Here is a 17,671-nt window from a genome sequence, read left to right as displayed (position 1 = left end):
GTCAAGGGTAACGTGGGCTCGGCGGGTGTGACCTAGGACGGGTTCGGTATTCCAAGTCCTCGAGTCGCGCATGACAATGGTCTAGGAGTGCAGCTTGGACAGTCAATCGAGTATCGAAGTTACCAATCCTCAAAGTCATACTATCCAAACCTTCCCTCATATGAGTAGACTCAGAATGTGTTCGCACGGCGGCCTTAAGAGCACTTTCAATTTTCGTTTCAAATCGTGACAACACGGTATTGATACGAGCCGGGCTAACTTCACATGGTCCACTAGTATCAACTCTCCTTTCCCTTTTACTAAGATCAAACAATTCTCCTAATTTCTTGTCTTGCTCATTAATCCTTCCAAGAATAGAAGTAAAGTTTGAATCCATCTTTGAATCCAACATATCAAAATTCACATTGCTTCTTCCTCCTTTTTCTCCCTTTTCTCCTTTTGTCTCAAAACCTAATTCCGTGCCATTAATAACGAGCTTCATATAAGATAGATAAAGATCGCTCATCTCGTCATTTGTTATAACTCCATAACTATGCTTCCCAATAACTCCTTTCTTCTCTAAAATTCGAGAAATCCAATTTCCAATTATGGAGGGATTAAAGAGGTATAAATAGCATAAGGAATTTGAGTTTAGGTAAGAATAGGATTCCTTAAAGATAGAAAATAATACCAATTTCCTTAAATTCTTTAATGCCTTTCCTTTTTTTTCGGCACTTTCTTTTTTTTCCTTTTTTTTTTTTCACGGCACTTTCCCTTTTTTTTTCGTGCCCCCTTTTTTTTACGGCATTTTTTTTGTGCTTCCTTTTTTTTTGTTTTTGGTACTATTTCCTATTTCTTATATGACAATAATAAGAAAAGAATCCTCTTTGAAGTAAGATTAAGAAAGAAAATCTTGTGATAGAGTTTAGGCAGGATTTGTGTAGGAATATAATAAGATAGAAATATCTTTATTATATTTAGGCAATATATTGTAGATTTTGTCGAATTTTTGTAAGGAAATGTGATTATGCAGAAAATAAAATACTACCATACACATAAGCAAGATATAACACGTAAAATAAATATTATTTAACATAAGTAAACTTGCAACAAAAATATACGGACACAATCGTACAATCTCATCTTCCTAGCCAGTCATTCAGGTTCCCAGACATAATTATGACGGATTTAATTATCGCTAATTAAACCAATCTCAAGTCTCAATAACTCAAAGCGTTTTCTAGCTAATGCCTTAGTCAAGATATCAGCCCATTGCCTTTCGGTACTACAAAATTCAAGTGAAATGTTGCCTTTCTCTACATGATCTCGTAGGAAATGGTGTCGAATATCTATATGTTTGGTCCTCGAGTGCTGGGCAGGGTTCTTAGAAATTACTATAACACTCGTATTGTCACACATAATAGGCATACGACCTACATTTATACCATAATCACATAGTTGTTGCTTTAACCAAAGTAATTGAGAACATACGAGTCCCGCGGATACATACTTGGCTTCAAAGATGAGACATTCAAATCGAATTTTGTTTCTTTGATCCCATGTGATGATACAAGGTCCAACAAACGTAGCAAACTCGAAGTGCTTTTCTATCTAAAGAACATCCTGCATGTGCATCGAATATCCTACTAGATCGAAATTACACTCAGTGGATACCATAAGTATAAATTAGATGTACCAATTAAATATCTCAAGATACGTTTAACCGCAATCATATGTGACTCTTTAGGACACGATTGATATCGCGCTGGACACATACGCTAAACATTATATCGGGACGACTTGCGGTTAAATATAAAAGTAAACCAATCATACCTCGATATGTAGTCTCATCGACACACTTACCATGTTCATCTATAGTCATCTTCTTTTCAAGTACCATAGGTGTATCGTATGATTTTGCATTTTCCATACCGAATTTTCGAATCAGTTCCTTGATATATTTCTATTGGTGAATCTTTATACCATCCTTTGTTTGTTGAATTTGTAAGCCTAGAAAGTACTTCAGTTCTCCCATCATGCTCATTTCAAACTCAGAAGTCATTAGATCTGAAAAATACTTGCACAATTTTTCATTAGTAGAACCGAAAATAATATCGTCTACATAAATTTGCACAACAAGTAAATTAGAACCCTCGGATTTTAGGAACAAGGTTTTATCGACAGATCCTCTTGTAAAATTATTTTGTAACAAAAACTTGGATAATCTGTCATACCATGCCCTTGGAGCTTGTTTCAAACCATATAAAGCTTTGTCTAATTTATAAACGTGGTTTTGAAACTTGCTATCTAAAAATCCGGGAGGTTGTTCTACATAGACTTCTTCCTCCAAATAACCATTAAGAAATCTTTGTCTTAACGTCCATTTGGAATAATTTCATTCCTTTATGAAGCGCAAAGAAAGACAATAATGAGATGAATAGCCTCAAGTCTTGCTACGGGTGCAAAGGTCTCGTCATAATCGATCCCTTCTTGTTGATTGTAGCCTTGGAGAACTAGTCGTGCCTTGTTTTCGTAATAAGTCTGTATCGTCCAATTTGTTTCGAACACCCATCTTGTACCAATAACGGATTCGATCACTAGGTCGTGGCACCAAGTGCCATACCTTATTGCGTTCGAATTGTTGAAGCTCATCTTGCATAGCAGTTATCCAATCGGGTTCCGCAAGAGCTTCTTTAATATTGGTAGGTTCAATGGTTGATAGAAATGAAAAGAACGAGCAGAAATTATTGAAGGACCTTCTAGTTTTAATGCCTTGCTCTAGATCCCCTAGGATTTTGTCCAAAGGGTGGGAGCTTTGATGTTTCCACTTTTTGAGAACTCTAGGCTCATTATCATTTGATGAACTCGCATCATCTGCAGACGTGGAATCATGATTTGTTCCCCACGAGTTGAACTCGGGATTTTCTTGAAGTATCACTAACTTCATTAGAAATATCATGATTTGGATCGGAAGTTACAACATCATTAGGTATAACTTCAAGATCTTTTTCTTTATCTAAGGAAGGGTCGATAGTATCATTAACTATGGACTCATCACTTCTCTTAGGATCGTTTGCAGAATTTTCTAGTTCATCATTGATACCTTGAATATCTTCATCTTCATTTAAGGGCTCATTTCTTGCTAGAAAGAAATCGGGCTCATCTGGATCCTCTTCTTCCTGTTCAACTTTATCAAACACATTATCTTCTTCAAATCGAAAATGAATACTTTCTTCTATGCGCAAGGTTCTTTTATTGAACACTTTGTAAGCTTTACTATGATTCGAATATCCCAGAAAAACAGCTTCATCACTTCGGGGGGTCAAATTTTCCTAAATTTTCTTTTCCATTATTGTGAACAAAGCATTTGCTCCCGAAGCAACGGAGATGTGATATATTAGGTTTTCTCCCTCTTAAAAGTTCATAGGGAGTCTTTTTCAAAATAGGTCGGATCATAGCTCTATTATGCACATAGCATGCGGTATTAACAGCTTCTGCCCAAAAGCTTCTAGGAAGGCCACTACACAAAAGCATAGTACGAGCCATATCCTCTAGGGTTCGATTCATACGTTCCACGACACCATTTTGTTGTGGGGTACGTGGTGCGGAGAAGTTATGCCCCACACCATTTTCCCTACAATATTCTATAAATAATTGATTATCAAATTCCGTGCCGTGATCCGTCCGAATCGAAATAAGTTTATTATCATATCTATTTTGGGCAAGCTTCATTAATACCACAAATTCATCGAAAGTTTCATCTTTAGAGGAAAGAAAGATTGGCCAGACATACCTTGAGTAATCATCGACTAGAACAAATACATACTTTGATCCACCACGGCCTCTAACTCTCATAGGTCCACATAAATCCATGTGTACCATCTCAAGTGGTCGTTTAGTGCTAACTATTCTCTTAGGTTTAAAAGAGGATCTAACATGTTTGCAGCGGGCACATGAGTCACACATTGTCTCTTGCTCGAATTTAATTGAGGGCAAGCCTTCAACTAAATCCATGGACTTAAGTTTCTTTAAAATAGTTGGACTAATGTGTGCAAACCTCTTGTGCCACAAGCAAGACTCATCTGAGGTTGCTTTCATACACGCAAAGGAATTTGTATTGACAACATTTAAGTCAATCATATACACATTCCTCATACGGTGACCTTCAAGTAAAACATTACTAGTACCTTCAATTATGATACGACAAACATCGGCATGAAAAACAACTCTATTTCCTTTGTCACATAATTGAGAAATACTAAGTAAATTATGTTTAAGACCACTTACGGATATACTTTATCGATTGAATGAGAGGTTGAAATTCCAATTTTTCCTACTCCAATAATCATACCCTTCTTGTTATCTCCAAAGGTAACCTTGCCATCAAAGAAGGGCTCTAGTGAAAGAAAAAGATTTTGTCTCTGTCATGTGTCTCGAGCATCCTTTGTCGAGATACCATAGATTATTTTCTTTCACTTCTACCGCAAATGAATCAAATACTGACTTTTAGGTACCCAAGCTAAGTTGGGTCCTTTATGGTTAGTAATTTTATATATTTGATCCTTTCTAACCCATACTTGTCTTATTATTCTTTTGGCTTTAACATTGGGTTTTCTTGATTTTTGTCTAACAATCGGAACATGAGGTACTCTAGGTTTTGTTCTATCGAAAGTAGCTTTAGGTCTAGTACCTTCATGAGACGCTTTAGGTTTAGAGTTATGAACTTTAGGCTTGAATGTATGCTTTCGATTCTCATTTATTTTGTTTGATTTTGAAGGAACAGATGAGTAATCAAAAGCCATATCATAAGTCCATCTAAACTCATTATTGCGTTCTTCATTGTCGTTAGGTTCATCTATAGTAGAGACATCATCTTCCACTATGAAATCACAAGTCTTAACAGTTTCAACATTCTTTTTTCTTATCCCAAGCAAGTTTGACACAATTGACTTGTATATGTCCGATGAGAGCCACGAGTAATTGCAAATCAAGTATTCGGAAGATTAACGTATTTTCTTTTTTCCAAATCATTTTGGAAGGATTAGATTTGCATTTATCATGGTCGCTACGACTATAGCATTCATGACCAAGTCCCATCTTCATGTTGTTATCAGATTGTTCAGTAAGGAAGTTTAAAACCTTTGTGCTTCCTTCCCATTTATCATGAACTTTTCGTGCATGTAAAAGTAATTCTTTCAAGGACTCAATTTCTTTTTCACATTTTGAATGATCTACACTTGAATCCTTGGAAGAGTTACCTTTCTCAAAGTCTTCACGAAATTTATCAAAACGTTCATTCAAGACACGTTTCTCATCTTCATGTTGTTCCTTAAGTTGAGACAGACTTTTACTAGCTTCTTCTAATTGCTTAGAGAGAAATACAATTTCTCTCTTGTGTTCGGAAACCACACTATCTTTGCCACTAAGCTCATCTTTTAAAATCTCATTGACTTTCTTCAACTCAGAAGTTATAGCATCACTAGCTGTAACTTTAGCTTGAAGATGCTTAATGTTTAGTTTAAGCTCTGAAGTTATGGCATCACTAGCCTTAACTTTTGATTCAAGAGCGTTTATCTCAGCATTTGTCAGCATTTGTCTTTGTCTTTTCTGAAGTTATAGCTGGAGTAGCCATAACTTTAGATTTGAGCTTTTTGGCTTTAGCTTTTAGAAGTTGGTTTTCCTCAGCAATATCTAATATTTGTTCCTTAAGGTCTTTTAACTCTAAACTTTGTTCATGACAATGATCAAGGGATTGTTCACAACACTTAATTAAATTATCCTTAGAAAGTTTCTTAACTCGCTTTTTAAGTTCAAGATAACTTACCTCTTCATCCTCTGAATCTGAATCTCAATTTCCAACAAGACACTTCTCAGCATTTGAAGCATTGCTTTCATTGTCGCTTTCGGAGAATAAGTCAAGACTGACGCTACTTAGACAGACGTTGGCAGTTTCTTCTTCATCTTCGGATTCGCCATCTTCAGAGTCCAAGTCTCCCCAACAATATGCCATCATAACTTGCTTGAATTCTCTCTTTGTTTTGTCACGTTAATTTTTGTCTTTAATTTTCTTCCATGTAGGGCAATCTTTGATCATGTGATCATTATCACCACATTTGAAGCATCCACGATTAGAGAAGGACCCTTTTGACTCAAAAGTTTTCTTGGGAGTTTGCTTTGATTTGTTATTTGTCCTATTTTGATTTTGAAAGAAAGACCTTTTCTTAAGACGTTTAATAAGCAACGCAGTTTCATCTTCAATATTCAATATCTGAAGAATCATCAACTTTGCTAGACTCAGCTTGTAAGGCCATCTTTTTGCTTGTGTTAACTTCCTCCTCATCCTGATTCAGAGTAATCTCGTGAGCCATTAAGGTTCCGAGTAGCTCCTGATAGGATAATGAAGTTAGGTCCTTACATTCTTATATGACAGATACTTTATGTCTCCATCTCATGAGACATACTTCGAGTATTTTTCTAGCAATTTCCTGAGTCAAAAGTTCTTCCTAAATTCTTTAACTCATTGATGATGCTAGAAAAGCGAGAGGACATGCTATCAACTGACTCGTTTTGCTCCATGGCAAACGGCTCGTATTTTCGCATTAGTAATGCCATACGTTGCTTTTTGACAATAGTGGTTCCCTCATAGGCTAATTCTAGACCATCCCATATTTCCTTGGCGGATGATTTGTTGAGAAACGATCGGGTCGGTAGCAATCATACCGTTTTGCAATAAGCTTATTACTTTTGAATTCTTCTCAGCCTTTTTATAATCCGCCTCAATATAGTCTTCTTCTTTCTTTTCGACGGTAGTGCCATTCTTGGTTCAAAGTAAGATCTTATTCGGACCATTCTTGATAATCAACCAACACTCCCAGTCGTTTCTCTTAATGAAGTGGGTCATCATATTTTTCCATAAACCATAGTTCTTCCCATTGAATATAGGACACTTTAGGTGTTTGGAATCCATTTGATAAAAAATAAATGCAGCGGAAAAGACGATAAATAGACTACAAAAAAACGATCAACTCTAGCTGTTAGGCTATCAAGAGCACGAGGCTCTGATACCAATTGAGGAGTCTATTGATCGAATACGAAAGAGGGGGGGGGGGGGTGAATTGAATATTAAAAACGATGACCGCTTTTTCGAAATATATGATATAAATTAATTACTTGATTTTATTGATTAAAATCAACTAATTAAATTATTAACAATAAATGCAAAATCGAAATAACAATAATAAAGAGAGAGAGAGAAAGAGAGACACACGGGATTTTTGAAGTGGTTCAGTTTCACAAGTCGAAACCTACGTCCACTATTCTCGATTAATAATTTTTAGTACCTTTCTCCAAATTACAAAAATTACCAATCCACTCGTATAATCAACTATATGATTATAACTCAGATCGAGTATCGCTAAATACTCTAGGTTGCTCTTACGTTAATAAGAAAAGTACAACGACAAATACTAATCTCACGTTATGCGAGTGAGTATACTATCCTTGTGTACTTAGTATCCTATAACGATTTTTCTTCGAGTGATTGACAAATTTGATGCGCAATTTTTGTATAAACAAATTTGTAAAATAAGAATTAAAGCTCAAAGAATTTTGCTTAAAATATTTTTCTCTCTAAAAGTGTAGATGTGTGTGTCAACAATTATTGTTGAATGAATGAGAGTATTTATAGTAGAGTGAATTAGGGTTTGGAATGTTCTGAAATTAGGGCATAGGAATGTTCTGGAAACATAAATCCCTAAATGACTTGATGAACAAGTAAGAAGCAAAAGGAGGAGTTTGGCCTCCCTAGGGATTCGGCCTCCCTAGGGTTTCGGCCTCCCTAGGGTTCGGCCCACCTAGGGTTCGGCCACCTAGGGTTTGGCCGGCCTCTAGGGCTCCTTCGGTCCACTTCTTGCTTCTATAGCCCACAACAAATCGAGATAGAATTTAGTTAAAGCCCTAGGTTGCATGACGATATAAATATCGTGTTACAAACCAATAGTTTATTTAACTTAAATTCTAATTAATTAATTCCAATTAAAATAAATACTCTCTTATTTTTATAAACCATTAAAAATATATTTTCCAAAAATTAACGCATCATTTTTTGTCTAGCAATGAAGTTATGGCTATGAGGTCATAACTTCACTAACCTTTAAATCAAACAAAGTAAAATCATTACTAGGATGACGACCTATACTATCTAATCTTCAGTAGATCTTCAGTAAACGAATCGTCTATTCACAAGTCTCTCATCTTGAGTCTCGTGGTTGTTTTCTAATCTTGATCTTGCTTGAATACATCGATCAAGTGTATTTGAAGTTGTACCTCCTTGGTCCAAACTTCAAGCTTGCGTCATTGTAATTGTTCCTTTCTAAATTAAGACTTAAGCACACAATTACACGTATATGTTTATATATTAAGTCCATATACAAATCATTATTGTCATTATCAAAACAATTAATTAGGACTAAAGGTCCAACAAAGTTGATTTCAGTCATGAACTGCTAGCTTGAATTATATTCAATAATTCCAGATCAAGATGATCAGTAAATGCATGTAAGGGCCCTAGATAAGGGACAAGACCACAAAAAAACACCAGCGATAGTATTGAAGACATCACAAGCGATCGATTTTTACAACAAACGAAACAAACATAAATAATGTTAAGAGAATTAGAAAAAGGCCTCTCAAGTTTCCAAATAAGTTAAAGGCCTCTCAAGTCTCAACAATAGGGTAAATGCCAGTCATGGTCAAGGTAGAATACATTGAATCAAGCAGCAATAGTAATTCACAATTTTATAACGATATGAGTGTGTTTCAGAACTTGGCGTGTCTTGCCCTATAGCACACCCATGGTGGTGTTTCTAATGAATCACCCAAATGTTGAATCACAAGAAGTTGGCTCGACTTTCCCAACAATAATGGGTTATAACAGACTGGACTAAATCAAAGATGCTGCATATCTTATAGAGCAATGATATGACAGGTAGCATTGCCATCATAGGTACAATCACATTTGATGAATGGATTATACTGAGTGTCATCAATAGACGCAGAACCATCAATGCCCTTTCCAGAACAAGGGTCTCCGGTATTAACCGTATTTCCTAAACTTAGGAAATATTTTTCTCAAATCTTTGTATATTGTTAATATAGCATATCATATATCTTGTAATATAGTTCTTACCTTATTTTGCACATATTGTAACCTATATAAACCATGTATCATCAAGCTTTGTGAATACAACTTATTACATTCAAAAATCATAAGTCTTACATGGTATCAAAAGTCACAAATCGATCCAACCCTAACCTTCGACCTAAACCCCTCTCGTTCAAACGCCGAAACTCTTCATCATCCATCACCCTTCCGTCAATTGTCATGGCAGGAAACCTCAACCATAACGACATTGTCGTACCAAACCCTCATGAATCGTCAAAACCATTAACATCGCTTAACCTCAATCATTGTGTTAAGCTTAACCCGCTCAACTACACCGCGTGGCGTTTCCAACTCACCAATATACTATTCGGTTTCACCTTCTTGGCCAGAATCGGAATCGATCAACCACCAAAAGAAACCATCACAGACGATAAAAACGTCCAACAACCAAACCCGTCCTATTTGACATGGCTCAAACAGGATGGACTAATTCTTGGTGCCCTCATGGATACCTTGTCTTCTGCCTTACAACCTTTAATAGTAAGAGCGAAAACCGCGAAGGAAGCATGGGATATCCTTGCTTCCACCTACGCAAACCCCTCTCGGGCACATATTATGCAATTAAAAGAACGCTTCGATTCCATAACCAAAACCACAGAACAAACCGTCTCAGACTACATGAACTCTATCAAAGTTTGTGTCGACCAATTAGCTCTTATGGGCAAAATTCTTGACCCGGAAGATGTTATTGCCCAAGTCCTTAAAGGTCTCGATTATGAAGCCTTTAAACCCGTCATTACCACCGTCCGTGCCCGCGATACACCTATATCTTTCGAGGCCCTACATGAAAAATTGCTACAGCATGAACTACTTAGCAAACACGACAATCCAACCACTCCATCTCACTTTACACCATCCGCCAACCCCGCATATCGACATCACCACCAACAACGTAACACTTCTCGTTCCTCAAACACACCCACCTTCCACCAATCTGCCAACAACTATCACCAATCAGCCACCACTTATCATCAACCAAACCCTCAGTACCAACAAAACAACCAGTCTACTCCTCGCCCCTTCAAAGGTCGATGCCAATGGTGTCGCGAAGTGGGTCATGTCATCGCAAATTGCGCGCTTTTCAGGAAACTCTTTCCCAATATCACGTTCCCTGAACCTACCTACCGTCAACACACTACTCAACCGCAAGCACATATTGCAAATTATGGCAACTCGTCTTATGCACCCATCGCCCCTACCAATTCGCCATTCACCAACACCAATCCAAACCCAACTTTTTATTCGACAGTGGCGCATCGCACCATTTAACTCACGATTTGGACACCCTCGCTTTTCACTCTCCCTACGATGATCTCGATGACCTCATCATAGGAGATGGCTCGGCTCTCCAAATCACCAATATAGGTTCGTTTACGATGCACAATCTTCACTTTAAGCATGTCCTTCATGTTCCAAAAATTTCGCGTAACATAATCTCGATTTCTAAGTTATGCTATGACAACAATGCATATGTCCTATTTACTGACAATTGTTTCTTTGTAAAGGATCGTCGAACCCAGAAAACCCTTCTCCAGGGCCGAGCAACCAAGGGAGTGTATGAATGGCAACCACCCCCCGTCGTCAATCAAGCCGCGCTTCATCCTAGAGGAACCACGCCTCCTTCGTGGAAAGGAACCACGCCTCTTTCGTGGCACCATAAGTTAGGTCATCCAACATACGATGTAACCAAACTTATCAATAAAAATTTATCTTTTTGCATTCCTGATTTTGATCATTGTGATTCCTGTTGTGTTTCGAAAAGCACGAAATTACCTTTTTCTGCTTCGTCATTCACCTCGCACGCACCATTGGACTTCCTTTTTTCTGATCTTTGGACTAGTCCGGTTCTCTCCTACGACCATTATAAATACTACGTCGTTTTCGTAGACCACTATACTAAATATGTATGGCTATACCCTCTAAAACGTAAGTCCGAGACCACTACAATTTTTATGCAATTTAAAGCCTTAGTCGAAAAGTATTTCAATAGACCCATACGACGATTTTTTAGTGACAATGGTGGAGAGTACGTAAAGCTAAACCAATCGCTTCTCACTGAAGGTATCTCGCACAGTACTAGTCCTCCACATACACCGAAACACAATGGCTACGCCGAACGACAACATCGCCACATCGTCGAAACCGGCCTTGCATTATTAAATCATGCCGGCCTACCCACAACCTATTGGCCTCTCGCTTTTTGTACTGCTACTTACTTAATTAATCGTCTTCCCACAAAAGGACTAGGACTGGGAGGAGACTCACCTTATTTTAAACTACATAAAACTCAACCAAATTATAATAAATTGCATAATTTCGGGAGCTTATGCTATCCATGGCTCCGACCATACGCGACACATAAATTAGACAACCGCTCGATTGCATGTATTTTTGTAGGTTATTCAAATACGCAAAGTGCTTATCACTGCTTAGACCCTAAGACCCATCGCATTTACACTTCTCGACATGTCAAATTTTGCGACGATATCTACCCATTTCGAGCCCTTGCTTCGCAACCTACTCTTTCTCCATCCATCGCCACTGATGATTGGTGTACCCTTCACATTCCTCTACTTCCTCCTCCGACACCCACTGTCACTACAGTCCCGGGAACACCCACCACCACGACACCCACTCTTCCTGTCAAACCACCAATTACCCAGGTCTATGCTCGTCGTCCTCAACCCTCGCTCACTGCTTCTACCCACGAACAACCCCCTCCTAACCCCCCTTCCTCTTCCGCTGCACCCATCCAACCCGACCCCAAGCCACGTAAAAGTACACTCCCTCCACCACCTAAGACTATTGTCACTCGCCTCACCAATGGGATCAGAAAACCGAACCCAAATTACAGCAACAATCACGCTCAAGCTTCCTCCACCAACGACATACTACCGAATACAGTCAAGCAGGCACTTGTTCTCCCTCAATGGCGTCACGCTATGCAAGCAGAATATGATGCGCTTGAGCGAAATCAAACGTGGACTCTTGTTCCACGCACCACCTCACAAAATGTTATAGGCTGCAAGTGGATTTACCGAAATAAATTTAATCCCGATGGTACCCTTAAGCAACACAAAGCTCGTCTGGTTGCTAAGGGATTTCATCAACGACCTGGTATTGATTTCACCGAAACCTTTAGTCCTGTCATTAAACCAACTACAGTTCGTCTTATCCTATCCTTAGCTGTCACTAACTCGTGGTCTCTACGACAATTAGATGTTAATAACGCGTTCCTTCAAGGGACACTCACCGATGATGTTTTTATGACTCAACCCCCTGGTTTTGTGAATCAAACAAAAATAGATTATGTTTGCAAATTAAATAAAGCGATTTATGGCTTAAAACAAGCTCCACGCGCTTGGTACACCGAATTAACCTCTTACCTCCTATCCTATGGTTTTAAACAGTCTATATCTGACTCCTCGTTATTTATTCTACACACCAAAGATACCTTTATTTACATGCTTGTCTACGTCGATGACATTATCGTCACTGGACCGCACCCCACTCAACTTCGTTCCTTTATTGACAAACTATCGCAACGCTTTTCCCTCAAAGACCTCGGACCCTTATCTTATTTTTTAGGCATTGAAGTCACTCACAACTCACATGGTTTTCATCTCAAACCAATCAAAGTACATTTTTGACCTCCTCACCAAGTTCAAAATGATAGACGCAAAACCTAATACTACACCAATGGCTACCTCCCCCACCTTAGCTCGTGAAGACCACCTACCTATCCAAGACCACTCTGAGTATCGTGCTATTGTTGGCAGCCTTCAGCACCTCTCTCTTACAAGACCCGACATTGCCTTTGCTATCAACCGTCTAGCTCAATTCTTGCACCATCCCACTGCCACTCACTGGACTGCCCTAAAACGCCTCCTGCGTTATCTGCAAGGAACTCAAACCATTGGCCTTCAGTTATACCACAATTCCCCCTCTCGCCTTCATGCCTTTTGTGATGCAGACCATGCCGGTGATAAGGACACCTATGTTTCCACCACCGGCTATATCATCTATCTCGGACGGAATCCCATCTCCTGGTCATCCAAGAATCAACATGGCCTTGCTCTCTCCACTACCGAAGCTGAATTTCGCGCCGTTGCTACCGTCACTACCGAGACACTATGGCTCTGTAACCTTCTTCACGAGCTCCATATCTCCGTCACCAACCCTCCAGCAATCTTCTGTGACAACATCTCCGCTACACTCTATGCCAGAAACCCGGTCTTTCACTCTCGCATGAAGCACATGGCCCTTTCCTTCCACTTCGTCAAACAGCAGCTGCTTCATGGTCACATTCGCATTCAACACGTTGCAAGCAAAGATCAGTTGGCCGATATTCTCACCAAACCACTTCACAAGACCCACTACCTCGACCTTCGTTCCAAGATTGGCCTTACTCCTCGGACGTCCATCTTGCGGGGGCGTATTAACCGTATTTCCTAAACTTAGGAAATATTTTTCTCAAATCTTTGTATATTGTTAATATAGCATATCATATATCTTGTAATATAGTTCTTACCTTATTTTGCACATATTGTAACCTATATAAACCATGTATCATCAAGCTTTGTGAATACAACTTATTACATTCAAAAATCATAAGTCTTACATCCGGTTGTATTCCATTGTTGGGTATTTGCCGGTGTCCCCCATTGTTGTAATATAGAGCTTAATGCTTGTGCTGCAAATAGAACACGGTTACAGAAAACCATTTTCATATTAAGGGGAGAATACAAAAATTCCGATAACCATTTCATATAATTTCCCGTACTGAATACAGGCAGTGAGGCACTACTAGAATACTAATCTAATTGACTAAACCTAAACAATAATAATTCCCATGATACTAATAATTTTTGGAATTTAATAGCACAATGAGCCATTGCGTTTGAATTTTATATCTCACTTATTTGTAGTTTGTAGGTCCTTCCACAGCTTAATCTAAGCATCAGAACCGAGAAAGTGTATGTAATATATCCATATAATTTTAGAGAGTCACTTCATTATACGGTACAAATCATAGGAAAGCTTTTGCAAAAGCGGATTTATCCAAACTATGTTAGAAAAATGGATATGCACGAATAAGGTTTGACAATAACTAACCACACTGAATCGACTTCGCTTTCCTAATAGAACAATTCGACCCTTATTTGTACCCGAGTTAATCCGAATTTCCTATTGAGATAAGACGTTGTCCCTCTGATTTTGGGCACAAACCAAAAATCAAATCAGAGAAGTAATTCAGAAGTATTGTGGGTAGATTGTTAGGTTGTTCTATGATGCAGAAGATGAGATTATTTTTCTGTATCTTTTCTTCACATTCCCCATGTCTATTTATATAGATATGAAGGGGAAAAGGGGGAGAATGTATCCCTGAAGAGTTGTTACTCTTCATAAATTCAACCAGATTCAACCCCGTCATAGTTATTCGAACGAAAATTATACCGTAATTCTGTAATAATTATGCAAGCGTACACTCCGTACTTCCCGAACTCACATCACATTATTTAGAAATTACCCATCTATGAACCAAACTTAAATACGCCAAAATAAACCGGTAATTACACTTAAATTACCAACAAACTATTTGTAGGATCTCATGATCCTCGATTTGATCCTAACACTGGATCTTATGTTAGATATAGGTGGCAACTCCGCTTATTTCCTCTAGGACACAAGATGAAGTCTTCTGGCCTTACTCAAATGAAGGAATCTACATGAAAAGTGGATATAGGGTGATCTTTGGGGACTTCTTTGACAAAAAGGGATCCTTTAAGGATAAGGAAAGGATAAATGAAAAGAAGAAGAGGTTCTGTAAAACCACCCTATGGAAGCTCCCAGGACCTCAGTCTTGGAAAATTCTGCTATGGAAGATCATCACTAGTTCCCTTCCAATCGGGAGTGAGTTTGTCAAGAGAAACTTTGGATGGGACCCGAAATAGAGAGGTCGAAACACTGGAACACTTATTTAGGGATTGCGAAGTTTCTGCAAGAATTTGGTTTGGTTGAGCACTAGGCATCAGGACGGATCAGAATAACTCCTTGGGAATTGGTGAGTGGATTATTAATTGGATTAACTATCTTAAGGATTGTGAGCACAGTTTTCGCAGCATAACACACTTTTTAGCTACCTTGAATAGTATTTGGACTCTGCGTAACAATTCTATATTTAGAGGAGAAAGTTTTATACAAAAAGTGTTCTTTAAGCAGCTAAATAGCTTGGCCTCATTGGCCATGAAGGAATCTAAGAAGAGTGAATGGGGTATGGCAGAGTGTCATAATGGCTCGCAAGGGTCCCAGGATCTTGACTATGAGGTAAAACGTATTAAGGATGGTCACCCTGTTTTCCTTATAGGCCCTTTTGGCTCTTGTCCTAGGATGAGGGTAATGGTGGATGCAAGCTGGGAAGTGTCGGGTTTTGCTGCTTTTGGTTGGGCTGTGTTTGGAGAGGTAGGGGGTCCGTTTTTTGAGAGGAAAAGGAAGTGACGTGCAAAATCACCGCTTCAAGCAGAGGCTATTGGGGTTCTAAAGGTACTGGAATGGGCTAAGGATCAGGGTATCCTTCACTTGGAAGTCTCCTCGGACTGTCTTAGCCTGTTACAGCAATGGGCAGGAAAGGAAAGCAAACATCACCACATTAAAGGCATCATGGGAGAGATAGCATCTATCAGAGCAAGCTTTCCCTGTTTATGTTTTAGTTTTGTTCACATAAACCTTAACAGAAGAGCTCATACCATGGCTAAAAGGGCTATGAGGGAGCATTAGGAACCTTTTTTTCCGCTTGCCAAAAAAAAAAAAGAAAAAAAAAAGGATTCTAATAACCTTGGAAAAGAGGACGGCCGGTTCCATTACAAGTCATAATCAACTTTAACCCCACTCATACAAATAATACTTACCTCTTTAATGTTAGATTTTAAACCTTGTACAAAATGGATTTAGACATACTCCGTATAAAGAGTAAAAGAGTACCACATAATCACATTCATGTGCCTAGGACAGACCCGGAATACTTTCTTTTCGTGTTTTTTAAACTTGCTCTCAAAAAGTTCCAACTAAAATTATTTCTGAAAAAAATCACGGAGTATTCAAACCTTGGTTGTAATGAAAAAAAATAAAGTCCCTCATTTCCATTGAATTGTATACAGTATACGTCTTCCATTCGTTTATATACATTTGTATTTCAAGTTAAGATTTGTGTTATCAGAGTAATATAAATACTCCCTCAGTTCCAATCAACTGTTTATCTATGATTAAAGTACACCTCGCAAAGAATTTTTAAAAAAAAAAAAAAAAAAAAAAACATAAACAAATAATTGGGATGGAGGGAGTATAGAATAGGAAACTTATTTGAATGAGAGTGGGAAGTTTGAGCTTGTGTGGATGCGAATAATGATAGTAATGTTAAGATATAGCAATTCCGAGGACAAGCTGTTTTTGACAAGTGTGATCATAAAAATTAGGACTAACAAGAGTAATTTCCATGTGTTGTTGTAGTAAGCCAGCAAGCGTATATGCCCACTTTGATGATGTAAAAACGGTTTTAGACAAGAGTTAGCTCTCTTTCTCTTACTCCAACCATGAGAGGTTCAATTCTTATCCGTAACATAATGCGCTCATTTGAACCAAAACTATAAATAAAAAAAAACAAAAAAATAAAAAAAAAACGCAGAGTTCGGAGAGGAAAATTAAAGTACCTTCTTTAGGAGCAGTGACGGGGGTGGCAGTAGAGTTTTGTGATTGAGCAAAGGAAGATATGAAGAAGAAAACAAGAAATAATGTTAGGCAGCAGCATGCTTCACCAGTACCAATACTTGGTTTGTACATGACGTATTTTGATCGGAGTTCCGATTGGAGAGCTGGACCTGGACTGGAATGGAGGGAGGGAGTTGGTGGATTTAAGCACTAATTAAGATAAGATATCATTTTATTAAATTATACCTATTTCTCATTATAGACGGACACTATCCCTCTATACGTATAGACGGATACCATTTTCCCTCACAAAATACCCATTTGTTATAAAGTGGAAAGCACATGGGTGTCCCACCTTGTCCCCCTACCCATTTTATTAGAGGTCTTTACCCGTCTATTCGCTCCACCCGTCTATACCAAGACCTATTGTTAAATTATACTGTAATGAAAACAAACTGTGGGTTTAGTCTAGACCTGGCAAAATCAACCCGACCCGGTTGACCCGACCCGAAAAGGATGACCCGAGACCCGAAATTGACCCGAATTGCTGAACCCGAATGACATCCGAAGCCCGAAGTGACCCGACCCGACCCGAAAATGACCCGATCTTTCTTAGACCCGTAATGAGACTCCAGGCAAACGACCAATCCGAAACCATTCAACCCGAAAATGACCCGACAAAATATAACTTTAATTGACTCTAATAGACTTGAAATGCCTCTCTTCTCTTAATCTTTGACCGAAAATGGCTCGACCCGAATTAAC

General features: G+C 38.5%; 1 protein-coding gene across 6 annotated transcripts in view; it reads right to left on the bottom strand.

Moving 5' to 3' along the window:
* The window catches only part of LOC141623800 (putative LRR receptor-like serine/threonine-protein kinase At1g56130), a 40,356-nt gene extending 22,991 nt beyond the window's left edge, over positions 1-17,365 (bottom strand). For 3 of the 6 annotated variants that reach the window (XM_074439947.1, XM_074439948.1, XM_074439950.1), the window contains exons 1-2: positions 16,909-17,111; positions 13,824-13,895 (exon numbers count right to left, since the gene is read on the bottom strand). In XM_074439947.1, coding sequence (XP_074296048.1) covers positions 13,824-13,867 — 44 coding nt within the window. In that variant the 5' untranslated portion in view covers positions 13,868-13,895; positions 16,909-17,111. Of the gene's footprint in view, positions 1-13,823; positions 13,896-16,908 lie in introns of all 6 variants that reach the window. The other 3 variants (XM_074439949.1, XM_074439951.1, XM_074439952.1) reach the window with 3 other exon arrangements.
* Between the last annotated feature and the right edge of the window lie 306 nt (positions 17,366-17,671).

The sequence above is a fragment of the Silene latifolia genome, chromosome X (genome assembly GCF_048544455.1).
Source record: "Silene latifolia isolate original U9 population chromosome X, ASM4854445v1, whole genome shotgun sequence".
Classification (NCBI taxonomy): domain Eukaryota; kingdom Viridiplantae; phylum Streptophyta; class Magnoliopsida; order Caryophyllales; family Caryophyllaceae; genus Silene; species Silene latifolia.
This window is presented reverse-complemented; position numbering and strand designations above follow the sequence as displayed.